Source organism: Branchiostoma floridae, chromosome 4 (assembly GCF_000003815.2).
Source record: "Branchiostoma floridae strain S238N-H82 chromosome 4, Bfl_VNyyK, whole genome shotgun sequence".
In the NCBI taxonomy this organism is placed as follows: domain Eukaryota; kingdom Metazoa; phylum Chordata; class Leptocardii; order Amphioxiformes; family Branchiostomatidae; genus Branchiostoma; species Branchiostoma floridae.
This window is the reverse complement of record NC_049982.1, coordinates 19,697,560-19,712,576: the sequence shown is the minus strand read 5'-3', so window position 1 is coordinate 19,712,576 and position 15,017 is coordinate 19,697,560. Positions and strand designations below refer to the sequence as shown.

The 15,017-nt window shown below is 38.7% G+C and overlaps 1 protein-coding gene across 2 annotated transcripts in view; it reads left to right on the top strand.

Annotated features, from left to right (window-relative positions):
• The window catches only part of LOC118414167 (exocyst complex component 6B-like), a 16,144-nt gene extending 1,725 nt beyond the window's left edge, over window positions 1-14,419 (top strand). For both annotated transcript variants that reach the window (XM_035818021.1, XM_035818020.1), the window contains exons 2-23: window positions 776-941; window positions 1,130-1,177; window positions 1,877-2,013; window positions 2,360-2,422; window positions 2,894-3,035; window positions 3,488-3,655; window positions 3,970-4,038; window positions 4,567-4,650; window positions 5,142-5,188; window positions 5,412-5,532; window positions 5,667-5,738; window positions 5,953-6,050; window positions 6,210-6,315; window positions 6,614-6,723; window positions 7,369-7,480; window positions 7,836-7,970; window positions 8,210-8,282; window positions 8,693-8,799; window positions 9,224-9,365; window positions 10,251-10,324; window positions 10,720-10,832; window positions 11,469-14,419. In XM_035818021.1, the coding sequence (XP_035673914.1) occupies window positions 776-941; window positions 1,130-1,177; window positions 1,877-2,013; window positions 2,360-2,422; window positions 2,894-3,035; window positions 3,488-3,655; window positions 3,970-4,038; window positions 4,567-4,650; window positions 5,142-5,188; window positions 5,412-5,532; window positions 5,667-5,738; window positions 5,953-6,050; window positions 6,210-6,315; window positions 6,614-6,723; window positions 7,369-7,480; window positions 7,836-7,970; window positions 8,210-8,282; window positions 8,693-8,799; window positions 9,224-9,365; window positions 10,251-10,324; window positions 10,720-10,832; window positions 11,469-11,604 (2,323 nt within the window). In that variant the 3' untranslated portion in view covers window positions 11,605-14,419. The remainder of the gene's footprint in view (window positions 1-775; window positions 942-1,129; window positions 1,178-1,876; window positions 2,014-2,359; window positions 2,423-2,893; window positions 3,036-3,487; window positions 3,656-3,969; window positions 4,039-4,566; window positions 4,651-5,141; window positions 5,189-5,411; window positions 5,533-5,666; window positions 5,739-5,952; window positions 6,051-6,209; window positions 6,316-6,613; window positions 6,724-7,368; window positions 7,481-7,835; window positions 7,971-8,209; window positions 8,283-8,692; window positions 8,800-9,223; window positions 9,366-10,250; window positions 10,325-10,719; window positions 10,833-11,468) is intronic.
• The last annotated feature ends 598 nt before the right edge of the window (window positions 14,420-15,017 follow it).

Below are 15,017 nucleotides of genomic sequence, written 5' to 3'. Positions count from 1 at the left end.
ACACAATTTCAACTACAGTCTCACAGATACACAATTTCAACAGCTGTCACACAACTACAGTGACTGTCACACATATATACAATTTTAACTACTGTCAAAGTGAATTAACCATCTGCAGTGTTGCTATTTCATTTTGTGCTTTGTTGGTATTCACTATTCATCTTCACTGTAACACTAACAAATGCCTGCAACACGCCCTAATACATTGTATAGTACATATTTGTAGGGCTTAAACAGGGGAAAACAGAACTAAAATTTTTGCCATGGTTTTGAAATTTTGAGTTTGCGGCAAAGTGATCATTGCTAAAATCCTGAATATAAACCACAGTACCGCAAACATTTCCTCAGTTCCAGTACTATGTAGGATTCTTTCTAAAATCAATTGGTCTAATAGAGCTTCATAAGCTATAACAACCCGGGGTCCACCACCCAAGTCTTTCCTGTATACGATATATGACTTGGCCATGTACCCCTGCCAATGGAGCCTCATTACTTTTATATATAATAGTTGATAATACTGCCTCAGTGGTGTACTCTCTGCGATATGTCATCATCTCCTCTTCAAGCTAAACACAGACTCTGTTCCAGCAGTGACAAGTTCAAAATCAAAGCATCATTATAAGGAAGGAAAAGACTTTGAATGCTTTGATGTTTGGTTTAGGTAGTGGCATGTTAGAGCTAGGGGTCAGTGTGCATGTGTGCTTTCTCCCAGAACAAGCTTTAGACCTCTGGTGTTATGAGCTTGAATGATTGGGTTGTTTTCCCCTCCTACCAGAGCTGTCTATGACAATGAGGGACATGAGACGTTCCTGGAGAAGCTGAACACCAGAATACGTAGCCATGACCGTGACATTGAGCGCATGTGTAACCACCATTACCAGGGCTTCATCGACTCCATCACAGAACTGCTCAAAGTTCGCTCCGAGGCAGTTAAGTTACAGGTGAGACAGACAAAACAGTCCTTTCTTTCACCTGAGTGTTGTTGTTTTTGTCATATTATTAATGCATATTTTGTACTCTTCAACCATTGGTTTGGCTCCTGCTGTTTTTGATGTGTTTTTAGGTACTTTTGTGAAAATTTGTGCATACATCTTTTTCCAATGGATAAACTTTTGCCTGTTCCTTTCAGAGTTTGGTGACAGAAAGCAATGCAGCCTTACAGGAATCGTCAAAGGAGGTAAAAAGGAGAATGTTGAGCTGTGACAGCATATCTTATTTTTGAGAAGTTGCTGATGCTGTGGCTGCCCATGTCTGAGTGGATGACACTGCAGTGGTTAGAATTAGCAATAGTGTCACACATGAGACATGGCTTGCATGTGATTTGTTGTCCTCAATACATTACTGTATTGTGGAGTAATCTTTGTAGACTACTCTGCATTCCCAACTGACAGATAGTGTTGGCATTACTTCGGCTTATACATATAGTTATAGTCATGCTTATCTTCTGTATTTTGTCAAGATATGCAATTGTACATTTGAGCCCAGCGCTTTCGTAATCTTACAGTAAGTTATATACATATGTCTTCTCTCAAGAATTACATACAGGCCTTCAGTAAGACCAAAGGCTGCTATAAGAATAAGATAAGAGCTCAAAATATTTTTTTCAGTTACCGGTGCATACAAAATTGCATGATGGCAAAAATTCTTCATGCAATTTGTGAAAAAATTACATGCAAAATAATATGTAGTACATATATTGTTTTGGAAATTGAAGTTTTGTTGTCTTGCTGTCCAACTCCAGCATGTTTTCTACATCTAAAAATTGCACATTCAGAATATTGTTATGTGCACACAAAAATTGCACATCTTAAAAACAGACTGGAAATTGCATGTTGCACCTTTGTATTTCAAGCCCTGAAGATGATGTATGTTACAGCTGGTGAAGAAAAGTGAGGAGCTCCTACAGTGCAGGAGAATCCAGAAGAACATCACGTCCGCTACGGAAAGCCTGTCCCTCTGTCTGCCTGTTCTGGAAATGTACATCAAACTTAAGGAACAGATGGACCAGAAAAGGTATTGTAGATCGATCATGATTCATGTGGTCTGTTGTTTATGTGAATACTGCATATGGCATAAGTCTCCATCTACTCTGAAATAGCTTATAAAAATGGGATGGGCATTGAGTAAGCACTAGAGAACACTGAAGCAGGATTGTACTAGTTGCTCCTAGAGTGGCTTTCAAAACTTACAAGGCAGTGACCCTTAGAATAGATCTGAACAAGATATATTGAGAAGAATGCCAATTATAATCAGCTATTGTTGAATGTACCAATCTTCCTTCCACTTTAAAGGAGATTCTATGTTGCAACAGAGGAAGCGTAAAATTGACATGCTGACAGTGCATTTATCATTTTCCCAGATACTACCCAGCCTTGAAGACCCTTGAACAGCTAGAACACACATACTTACCAAGAGTAAGCAGGTGAGCCAGTAGCTCATGTTATTGTTCAATCAAAGAACTTATGAAAACTGAGGACGAAATATCGTCATAATTGTACTATTACTGTTATCAGCCATTGTTGAATTTTATTGCCATGCGTTACATGCACACATCACTGTCCCGCCCTGCTCTAATTTAGTTTTTAATTTTGCGGTATACATATATATATATATATATACAAGGAGACATGAGATTTTCGTGGTTATAACAATTCTATAGTAGAACTATGGTAAATTGAAAATTGTCATTAACATTTAAAGAATTACAGTATAGTGACTTGATATATTTTGTTGTAACATTGCCAGAATATTGTAAGACAGCAGCTTATCTTAGCATCTCCTTGGAGATCTAGAAAGATAGTTGTTTTGAATAAAGGTATCATTTTGTGTGTTTTGAATAAAGGTATAATTTTGTGTGTTTTGAATAAAGGTATAATTTTGTGTTTTTTTTCAGGTATCGATTCTCGAAAATAATGGCAGACGCCATTCCGAGATTGAGAGAAAGTATCAAAGATGCCTCCATGTCAGACCTGAAAGATTTCCTAGAGAGTATACGGAAGCACTCTGAGAGGATAGGGGAGCATGCCATGAGCCATGTAAGTTATATGTTAACTTATATGCACAATATATGTGCCATTGACAGCACTTTCAGTAAAACTATCAACTCTAATAATACTTTCATATGCGTCTGGCGTTGCTCATATATTCTGTACACAATTACGTAGCCACCAGAGATATTCCATTTGCTTCTTTATTTGAGAAGGCTTAAAGATACATGAAAGAAAGATGATAGGACATGACTAATGTAATGATAACAAATATGAACAGCTTTCTGAACCAGTTTGACTGTGCATGCAGCCTTTATAGTCAATGAAAATGCATTATACCATATGTGGTTGTACTGGTATCAGTTCTGATATTTCTGCTGAAAGTTGTTGGAAACATCAATATTTTTTTCATCTGTTTTGTAGCTCATATCTGTTTAAGACCTACTTACTCCTATCCAGTGAAGAAATCATTTTACTGTTGGTACCATTCTCCTTTTAAGGCACTCAAACAGAAGGACCTGGATAGAGTTCTTGTGAGGAAGTACCTGATGAAAAAATCAGGTAACAAGAAAGTTCAGGAAGAGAAGAAGGAAGCAGAGGAGGAGACAAACCCCTTTGGAAATGAGGATGGGGAAGATGAGGATGATGATGATGAAGATGAGGATGAGGTAAGTTTTAGATCTAACTTGAATGTTGTCCTTTTTATTGATATTTTATTGATTGCAGTTTCAATCTCCAAATATATTGCAGCCCTGTAGCACGCTGAATTGCATATTCAGGCATTAAAACAAACACACAGCTTTAAATCTTAACATAGTAAAGTAATAAAAAAAGTAAAGTAATAAAACAAACATTTTACAGATTGATTAACACCCTAAAGCAATACAGATTATGACGACTAAAATAGATGCTGCAGAATAATTTGAAATGCTATTTTGTAAATACATACTTGTCTGGTAACAATGTGGGATGTTTGTTGCAGGAGAGGAGTGCTCAAGATATGATTGACTTTTCCCCAGTCTACAGATGTATGCACATCTACTCAGTGCTGGTGAGACAATCATTCGAAACTTAAACTTACTAATGAGAGTAACTTTTGCGTAAATGATATGTTCACAGCAGGGTTCTAGCATCCGTCCTTTGACACAATTTTGCTGCTGGAAACAGGCAAAAAATGTCTCCATTCCGTCCTCTGTGATGGACAAAAATCGGCATGTAAAGATATTAATTGAACTGAGCTGCGTCTAGCAACAAAATTTGCCTCCAAAATGAAGTAAATAGGATTTCAGAGGGTCTTGATTTCAAATTTTCACGGGGAGCATGCCCCTGGACCCGCCTAGGATCGTTGTGCCTTCAACAGGATTTCCATTCAAAGTCCAGGGGATGAAAAAGAATTTCACAGTACATTTGTCCTGTCCAGTTGGTCAGTGAGGTTCATTTTCAACAAGATACAGGAAATGATATCTGTGTGTGTTCTTTACCTGGTAATTTGTAACATGCAGCTCTCCTGAAACTTGCTGGGGGCGCTCATGTACATACCTTTCACATGCTGATGCAAAGGTTCTCTTCTGGCTTACAGGGTGCCAGAGAGCAGTTTGAAAATTACTATAGAAAACAGAGAAGAAAACAAGCTAGGCTGGCACTTCAACCTCAGTCTAACATGGTAAGAAAAACAATGTTGTATAGTTGTAGTGCTGATGTTATAAGTCATGACCGTTTAGAAACTAGGATTGAGCCATTTGTTATCTACCAATGTACCATAGTAGGAATGTTGAATTCTCCCATCTTTCATAACATACAGATCTCTTGAACAGGCTAACAATACATTCATGCACTGAAATATGAAACCTGTATCTTTTGCATGTCGATAGCATGTTGGTATGAATATGCTGGAGGTAAATCACACTCTATTGTTAATAAGTGGTAAGCTTATTAGAAAAAAATGTAGACATATAATTTATTAGGTCTATGTTAACACAAATTACAAAGGACATTAGACTTAACAGAAATTTGTAATCAAACACATTTCCTTTACAAATTACATTGTGAGTTAGGGTAGCGGCACTAGTATTGGGATGGGCAATAGATTCAAGATAAGATCAAGACTGTGACAGAGCTGAAGAAGAATAAAAGTTTTCATCCTCTTTCCTACAGCATGAAACATTGCAAGGTTACAAGAGTTACTTCCACCAGATAATAGGGTAGGTACATCACACTCATCTGGTACATTTTTATGTAAACAGTATTCTACAGTACACTACAGCCATCTTGTAGTTGTAGAATCCATGAAATAATCTCCAGTGTGTTTTCATGGCTCATCTTCTTGTGTGATGAACTATTTTTTTTTGTAAAGACAAATGTGCTACTGTTGATACAGTATACATTAACCTGGTTGTGCATCAATATCTGTTGTTGCCTTTGTAGGTTCTTTGTTGTGGAAGACACAGTGATGAACACCACCCAGGGCCTGGTGTCCAGACAGTTCATGGATGAGCTGTGGGACATGGCCCTCTCTAAAATCATTGCCGTCCTCAGGACTCACTCTGTAAGCTATCCATTAAGCCGGAGTAACCAAACATGCATTCAATTATGTTTTGTTACTTCATGACAAGCTTTCTTGGCTCAAGGCTTTGAAGAGTCTGGAACTGATTTTGTCTGTTTTTTTTTCTTCCTCCTCAGGCATACTGCACTGATGCAACATTGATGCTGGAAATCAAGAACCTCATAGTGCTCTTCTCAGATACGTTAGCGGTAGGTATCAATGTGCAGAAAAAATGTGACTTAATAGTTTGTTGTATTGTCCAGTTTACACATCATGCTTTCCTTTTCAAATAGCATGATGTAAAAATACATGTTTTCATAATCATGGTAACTTTCTGTCCCATTGTATGAGACTATGGCATATGGCATATGGATAGGCTATGATATATTAAATTTTTTAATTTCTCCACTTTCTTTTGTCCAGGGTTATGGCTTCCCTGTATCCCAACTGTACGACCTACTCATGGAAATCAGGGACCAGTACAACGAGATCCTCATGAAGAGATGGTTGCAGATATTCAGGTACAATAAAAATGTCCATCTGAACAGTGTTTAGTGATTTGCGCCAGTATCTGCTATTCTGCTGATTACATAGTTAAGCATAGGATGGAAGCACCTCATACCTGATGTATGCCTGTGGCTGTACCCAGTGAAGATGACAAATGTACTGTCCCCATATAGAGAGATCCTGGAGTCAGACACATGCGCACCTCTCTATGTTGCTGATAAAGAAGAGTACAGCGAGATCATTCGGAGTTTCCCCTACCAGGACGAAGCCCTGGAAAAGGTGAGTAGTCCTTATTGTTCTGATATAACAACTATATACGAGTACAATGGCTTGTTTTGGTAGAGCTGTCAAATAGGTGGAAGCAAGCGTAACAGAGATAAGGAATGATAAAAGAATTGTTGTCAGTAAGATTGATGGCTTTTGAAGGAGATCTTTAGTAAGTAAAAGTTGGTGCTTCCTTTGTCAAAACTGCATAGAGAAAGGGGACATTTGAAAACAGGTTGTAAGTCTATTGAACCTACTCCTTTCATAACTGCAGTTGACATTGAAATGTTCCCTGTGACATTTTTTCCTACAGGAGGACTTCCCCAAAAGGTTCCCATTCTCTGGGTCTGTACCTCAGGTGTACAAGCAGATCAAGGAGTTTGCCTATGCCTGTATCAAGTTCTCTGAAGATCTCAACTTAAGGTTAGTATGTCCTGTATGTTGCCTTTAGTGTAAGGTGGTTTTTTATGTTGAATGAATGAATGGTAATATTATTGTCAACCTGATGTCAGTGTAGACCTAGCTCAACCATCAGTTGTATGTAGTTTGCCCCAAGAGTCTTGGTCCTCTGGACTTGATCAACTGTTAATGTCAGTTTTGTGTGCGGTTAGGGTATGGATGAGGGCTGTCCTTTGTGCTGATCTGTGTATCATTCCCCAGTTCTGATTGGCTTTGGAGCTGTCCTTAGTGCTGAATGGCTGTTGGTTGCTGTAGTTTGCTGCTTTCCCATGAGTGAATCTATCTTTGATTCTGATTGGTTCTTGGGAACCTTTCCCTGATTTGTCTTCTGGATAACTGTTCAGGATTGGTTTGCCAGCGCAATTGTCACTGGTGCTAATTAATTGGATTTGGATGTCCTCATCACAATACCTGCCTTTTGATCTCTAAGCAGGGCATCGTTTATAAACCAGCGTGTCCTTTAAACCATTGATTTTAATATTTTTGTGAGCATTGTATTGACTGTCATCATGCTTGCTTCCCACTTGCAATGGAACTGCTTGAATGCTTTTGAATATTTGAATGATTTCCTCAGTAATGTCAACTCTATGCTGTATCATGTTTGTGTAGTCACACAGAGATCGATGATATGGTGAGGAAGTCCACCAACCTGCTGCTGACCAGGACACTGAGCGGCTGTCTCACCTCACACATCAAGAAACAGACCCTGGGGATGGCAGAGGTAGGGGTCTATCCTCCTTCCAGAATGAAGGCTTTGTGAAAAGCATCATGTGAACAGATCAGGAGTAGGAGTTTTTACTCTTAAGTCCTATTTATGTTGTCTTTTAGTGCTGGGGAAAACTTTAAACCTACCAATCAAACAATCCAAGAGACAATATTCAGTTGGATTTTCTTCTTTTTAAAGCATTTCAATGTATTGAAAATAAGAGATGCCTTCCTTCTAGCAATGGAGCAACTAGCAGCATTGGTCAAGAATGTTTTCTTTCTTTTGGGGGAGGTCAAAATGATGTCACATTTTTTTTTATTGAGGCAATTTCAGTGACCTTTTGTTTGTTTGTATGTTTGTATGCTCCCAGCTGGTCCAGATCTCCATAAACACAACCCACCTGGAGACAGCCTGTGTGTACCTGGAGGACTTCATCTCCAACATGACAGGTGCAGTCGGGGACAGTGTGCACACAGCCAGGCTGCAGGGAACTAATACATTCAAGGTTATATACATTCAAGATTTATTCATTAATAATGGATTACAACTTAAGGAGTAAGCTAGCAACTGTGTAACATAGCTGTCTAAAGAGCTGATACGAGAACAGCTTGCAAAATACCCACTTGCGCAGCGCAAGCACATTTTCAACCTGGCTCAAAAAAGTATTTTGCACACTGGAGAATCAACTTTTTTATTAGATATCCCTAATCTTCATTCTTTGCTCTATTTTTTGTATTTCTGTAGGACACAAGACAAGAAGCTGAGAGTCAGATCTACTCAAAACTCAACACCAAGATTGACGAGTTCCTGGATCTAGGTTTGTGACTTTAACTTTATTCCACTGTCTGGAATGTGGAAAGGAAACTAGAATGACCAATACATGGGTTGTACTCAATGTTGCAAGCCACACTTAATTGACAGGCAGTGGTTTCGGGGACCATCTACAGTACAGGTAGTGTATTGAAATTTAAAAGGAAATAAAATGCATGGCTGTATTGGGTGTTAAGGGAATAATCTATCATAAGAAAAGTATGTTCATATCCTGTCAAACTCATCTGAGACTCATCTGAGATGTTTATTTAATCAAAGTTGTTAATAAGTTATGATACTTTTGGGTTGGTATGTTTTAGAACAATACAATACACAAAATTTAATGCTAATTGTACTCAAACCTGCAACAAACGAGTGACATGTCAGTCTAAGTGAGAAAAGTTGTTTTCCCTGCAGCCTGCTACAACTGGACCTTACAGGAGCCCCGTGGCCATGCCAGCGGTTACCTGATGGACCTGATTGCCTTTCTGCAGAGCACCTTTGCTGTCTTCACCAACCTTCCTGTAGGTATCACTGGCCCAAACTGGTCAGAACTCCTCTGACTTTGACTCAGTCAGTTTCATCAATCATCAAGATTCTTTAATTTACACCATACAGACATTCCACTCATTTTATACCACGTTTTTATGAAATGTGCTTACACTTGCATTTCAACAATTGTCATTTCAATACTAATCAGTCTTAATCTTAGGGCCACAACTTGGCAAACATGTTGTATTGATATTAGTAATAACGGTCATAATGACTGTCTTTAGACACATCACGATGATCTAGACATAGATTATGATGTTATGGAAAATTGCTAACACTTTATATCCAACACTGAAATTAAACTGTAGGGACTTACCCCAGTCTAAATGTTTGGACGAACCCCATCGACCTTGTTCACAGAATGACCCTGAACTGGAGATGTTGTTTTGTCCGCAGGGTAAAGTGGCCCAAACAGCCTGCATGTCCGCCTGTAAACACCTGGCCTCCTCCCTCATGACCTTCCTGTTGGACAACGAGGTCAGGCAGGTCAGCATGGGAGCGCTGCAGCAGTTCAACCTCGACGTCATCCAGTGTGAACGTGAGTCTTGTCATACAGTTGTAACATAAAGGGGTGGGCAAGGGTGAAAACTAACAAAAGAGTATGCCCCCCATAGGGGGTTGTATAACCCTGACGATGCACGAGCACGTCGACTACCCACTTACCTAAGAATGAAAGTCATTGTGCATTGACTCTGTTATAGAAAGATGACAAACATTTGACATGCTCTGAATGTCTGCATTGTCAACACTTGTAAAGTGAAGTGTTGATTGAATGATTTGATGCGTATGCTTGAAGCAGTTTGACGTTGTATTTCACTGTCAAATGCAATGTGAGCCAATCAGTGCCTTGTTTACAGGGGCACCACAGTCAATCTGCCTTCATTGATGTTGTCGTAGTTCACATTCAGTAGAAATTAGAAAGATCTTCACACACTCATCTAATAGTGATACTTTTAAATACTGCGGCTTAGGTACAGGCTTTTTGATACCATCTTCATAATATATGTTTTGGGGTCAGGGCTCAAAATACTGGGTGCATGTGCACCCAGGTGCACCCAAAATTGGAGCTGTGCACCCAATTATTTTTTGTGGGTGCACAGGGCGCACCCAAATATTTTCTTACGTTTATGTCTTTAAGATATCAAAGTATACTAGTATACATCATATTCTTGACATTTAAGTGCTAAAAAGATAATAAAAATGTCTGCCATGGTACTTGTTTAAGAATTTGAAGCTTGTGATTAAGTTTTATCATTAGGTCATTTACTTAAATTTAAGTGGTGCACCCAAAAACTTTTTGGTGCACCCAATTTTTTTAGCTGGGTGCACCAGTGCACCTAATCCCAAAAATGAATTTCGAGCCCTGGGGGTAGTTGTAGAGTATATCACTGTTTGTATAACCTTTCAATTTTTGCTGCTGCAGAGTTTGTGGACTCAGAGCCAGTGCCAGGGTTTAAGGACGGTGCTTTACAGATGACGTTTGTCGAACTCAGACAGGTAAGTCTGCTAGTTGTACCAGTGATTGCAGCTTTGCGGGTAGTAAAATCACTTTTTTTCCAATTTGCAAGCAAGACTTGCAGACTGTTGAGTTTAAAGATGTGTTTACCTTTGATACATTTACCTTTGATCATGTAGACCTAAGCACATCCTGCACAGCCAATCCAAGCTGTTTTGTTAGGTATGGAAATAGTTGCCACTAGCAGAAATTTAGTCCCTACAAATAGCATTCAATTTTTTATGTATTGCATACATACATGTAGAACAGATACATGTGTAATCTATGAGTGTAACTGTTGGAACATCAGCTTCATTTGTGCAGTACTTTAGCGTATTGCTAGGTGTCGTGCACATAATGTGTTAACCCACATGGAGAAATGATTTGTTTCCCCCAGCTGTTAGATTTGTTCATGGCGTGGGACTGGTCACTGTACCTGTCAGACTATGGCCAGGAGAGGAACAAGTATGTCAGAGTACACCCCTCCACAGCCATCACTATTCTAGAGAAGTAAGTGCCTTCAAGTTGTTAGAGACTAGCATTAAAAGAAAACTTAAGTGGTGTCATTCTGTAGTTTGTACATGTGTAGGGGCATGAAAAATTGATAAGACACTTCAAGAACAGTTGCCAATGCTTAGAATGATACTGTACACTAACAGTACTTACTTGCAATTGATGATTGCCTCCTTAGTTATGTCTATTCCAAATTTTTATTTTTGTTTGCATTGAAACAGAATATCTGTCAGGCATCTATCTGTAAAGTTATAGTTACAGTTTAGTTCTTTTCAAAACTCTGCCCTGTAGCATGTTGAGGGATGTACATTTTTCTCTGCTGATTCATCATTGTTTTTTCCTTCAACTTGCGTGGTATATTGGTAAGTACATATTATTTTTTTTTTCTAAATCAGGTTCGTAGGGCCTGATGTTATCATCATGGTGATGAAGAGCGGCCCATAGCGATAACTGTAGCAGCATTTCTTCTCCCTAAGTCAGAAACATCAAGCTTAAGCAAGCTTGACTTCACTGACTCAATAGGCGAAGCAGGGGTTACGAGGCTGCTCGGGAAATTCCCTACCCCATTTAATTGTTTAGTATTGTTTAGCCTTTGCCAAAGATTGTATGTGATTCTCTCCTTTTGCATGACAGAATGAGAGAGGCTGACAAGAAGAAGAATCTGTTTTCCCTGAAGAAGAACGAGAGAGACAGAAGGAAGCTGCTAGATGCCGTCCTGAAACAGCTGCGACAACTCGTGAATGGGGGCAGCAACCGCATACAGGAGTAGTCATGACATTGTAGGATACATGTATGTAGGAGGTACAGGGTGGTGAGGGGGGCAGAGATACACTTACCTGAAAAAGGTATAAAGTAGCTTCTCAATGAAATGTAGGCAACAGATGAAAGCCAGGTATGTCAGTAGGATTGCTTGAAAAGCTAACAATTGTACATATTGTAGTGCCTCAAATATGCATTTTCAGAAGAGAGATGGCAAAAATTTGCTGAATAGAATGATTTGCTAAATGGTTTTTATTTTGGTGCAAACTAATGGACAGGTATATCATGTGTATCTTTGTTACTTGGTCAATGTAGATGGTGATTACAAAGACAAGGAAAGAGGGCTGTTTGCCCTAATTTAAAGACAGTGGCAAGTGTTGACTGTAAAGACAGGAGCCAGCTTTGACCTGGTGTCCCACTGACGGCTCTTTGGAGGTTTTCCTGCTTATGACAAAGATTTGCAAAGTGTAGTTTATCTAATGTGAGTGGTCTGAGGTCTATTTGCCTTTGCAGCCGTTTTAACATCGTTTGTATATCCTAACTGCAACTCTAAGTGCAGGAGTGACCATATAACATTCTTTGGATAAAATCTGCTTGTGGCCATTACAGCCAATGAGGATTTGCTTGGGACATGTACACAGTGCACAGATATGTGAATCAACTCTAGATCAAATCGCCAATAGAACTCATGGGACATGTGCAAAATATTAGTTTAGATGTTCGAGTGATATGGAAAATGTATGATGAAACAAGGAAGGGAAAACATGGATTGTAGTGAGAATTCTGTTTGACCAACCTTTCTGAAAGCTTTAGTGCTTTTTGCTGAGCCTGAGAAATCTTCATGCCAATGTAAGTCAAAATTTATGGAAAGAAAAAACTTAAGTTAATTGTTAGGAATAATAGGCATACAGGAGAGTAATGCATATGGTTCCAGCTAGATACAGGGCACAAGCAATGTGTAAGATATAGGTATTAACTGAATTGTCCGAGCCAATTTAAAGGTGTCTAGCAGATGTACAGAGAAGTAGATGTAAGGTTGCTCATGATGTGACAATTTTATAAGCCATTAAATAGACATGTATAAGCCATTTTCCAATCCACAGTCTATGCACATCCTGTAGCTTGGCAATCATGATACTGCTGCAGTCACAAATGCATGTTCATAAAGCAAGAGACTTTTTAATCTAATACATAAATGATCATGATAGCCAGTTGCAAAATTGGGCCAAGCATATTTTATTGTATGTGATGAAGAAAATTTGCATTGTATAGACACTCAGAATACTATGCTTGTGTAGGCTGAAGTTACACTGTATACACTGCTACTAATTGAGATGCAGTGTGAATGTTTTATTGCCATAGACATTTCAGTGCACCAGACACTCACATGTAGTACACATATTGTTTATATATTTAGCAAGATATGTATGTTGTCATCAAATAGCAGACATTTAACAGTGAACATTGCAAATTTCTATTTCGGCATGGTGTTTTTTTGTATGTACATGAAGGACATGAAATTCAAGCATTATATTGGGAAACATTGCCTGGGCCATACTAGCACTCACTATGAATTACATATTATAAACAAAATCAATGTCTCAGTTGAAGCCAGAAATACATACCTGTGTGGTGAATGTATGACGAAGGTAGCATTATTTTATGGTAGCTGTTTTTTAATGCTTTTTCAAAGTCCTTGCCGCAGCTACTATGCAAAGACTATTATAATTTCAATCCTCCTTATTACCCCTGTACAGTGTACTTGTTCAGGGGGTAAATGGTATTGGCTCTATGTGCAAGATCTTTTCAAAATTGCTTTTTTGGCAGCTGATAGCATCTTTATACTGAAGTTACTCAAAATTGTTATAGAAGTTGACCATAGTGCAATCTACTGTAGGGAAGAAAATATAACACTGCTGTCTTCAATATTTGATAATCACTAATTGTCAGTGTCTGTTGAAATGCTATGAAGTTTTCATACCATACCCCTTGCAAAATTGTTTTCATTAGACAACATGCTAGGAGTACTTCCTGTTAGAATTCCAACTTCAGCACACTAAGTTGTTTTTTGAGAATTGTGTTAAGAACAGACCGAAAGATACATGAACATGAAGACAAAAGTTCCTAAAGTATCTTTTATCAGAATAATGTCCTATGATGGCTTTAAAGTTTGTTACTAGGCTAATGACAATGGGCATGATTCTGTCTGTTCCACACTGCTAAGATGGAGACATATTTCTCAGTGTTAAAGAGAGAAATTACATGTACAATGTATGTTGCAGCCATAAGCAATTGTGACGCTGATTAGCATATAGATGATGGATGTGTAGGGAAGATGGGGACTGCGTATTCATGCACAATCTGGTATCTAATGGCAAATATTATAATAACAATCATAACAGTATACAATAGGATGGTGTGGATGAACCTGTCCATGTAAGGTCCCAGGGATGGAGTTGCAGACATGTTACAATTTGAAACAAAAGATTTTGTCATGACCATCTCCTCCCATATATATGGCTTATACCATATTGGGAAAAGATATATTTACTTTTCCCAATTACTCTTAATGATTTTTGCTTCCTTGTTGAGCAGAGAATGGTACTTCTCTCCATGGTGATATAGTACAGAGTAACAAACTGTCAGAAGTTAGCCCTATGTATCGCAGGGTGTCTTATTTGATAAGCTACATGAACATCACAATGTGTGCTTTGTAGGATCACAAGTGGTCTACACAGATTTAACAGTATCTCTTTACAAGTAAATACTGCAAAAATTTTGTCATTATGCTGTTGCAGTGGGATGATTAAATTTTCAACACAATATTTGTCATTTTTTGCAACTTGGTGTATCAGCAAGGTCTGACACAAATATATGCGGCGAGGATGAGTGAGTGAGTATAATGTACATTCACATAGGTTACACACATTGTGCACTTCTCTTTGGAAGTCTATGCTTTGATCATTATCACAGCTACTGTGTCATTACTTTTCCCTTCCTCTTGTGGAAAGGGAAAGTACGCCAGTCTAGCCTGACTAAACCGCACTGCTAGCAGCCAGCCGTACAATTGTCACTACCTCATGAGGAGTGGGCCCTTAATGCCAGCCATTGAGAGATTATGCAAACACAGGCTAGCCAGTTACCATTCTGCACTGTGAGTAGTAAATTTTGTCAGTTACGAGGTGTTGTAATTAGAGGTTTTGACTTAAGGTTCTTGGTTAAAACTCCTTGTATAGTGGGCTCCAGTGTTGTGCCCTTCACAGAGTTAAAATAGATTTTGAACGTTCAAAATTCTCCAGTCTTGCGTTTTCCCCCCCATAGCAGGCTTCACTACGGTCCGTTCATAATCAGAACAATTCTCAGCTATAGTCTGTTTTGGGGGTCAGATTGGTCCACATTTGGTCGGGTAAAGAAGCACAAAAA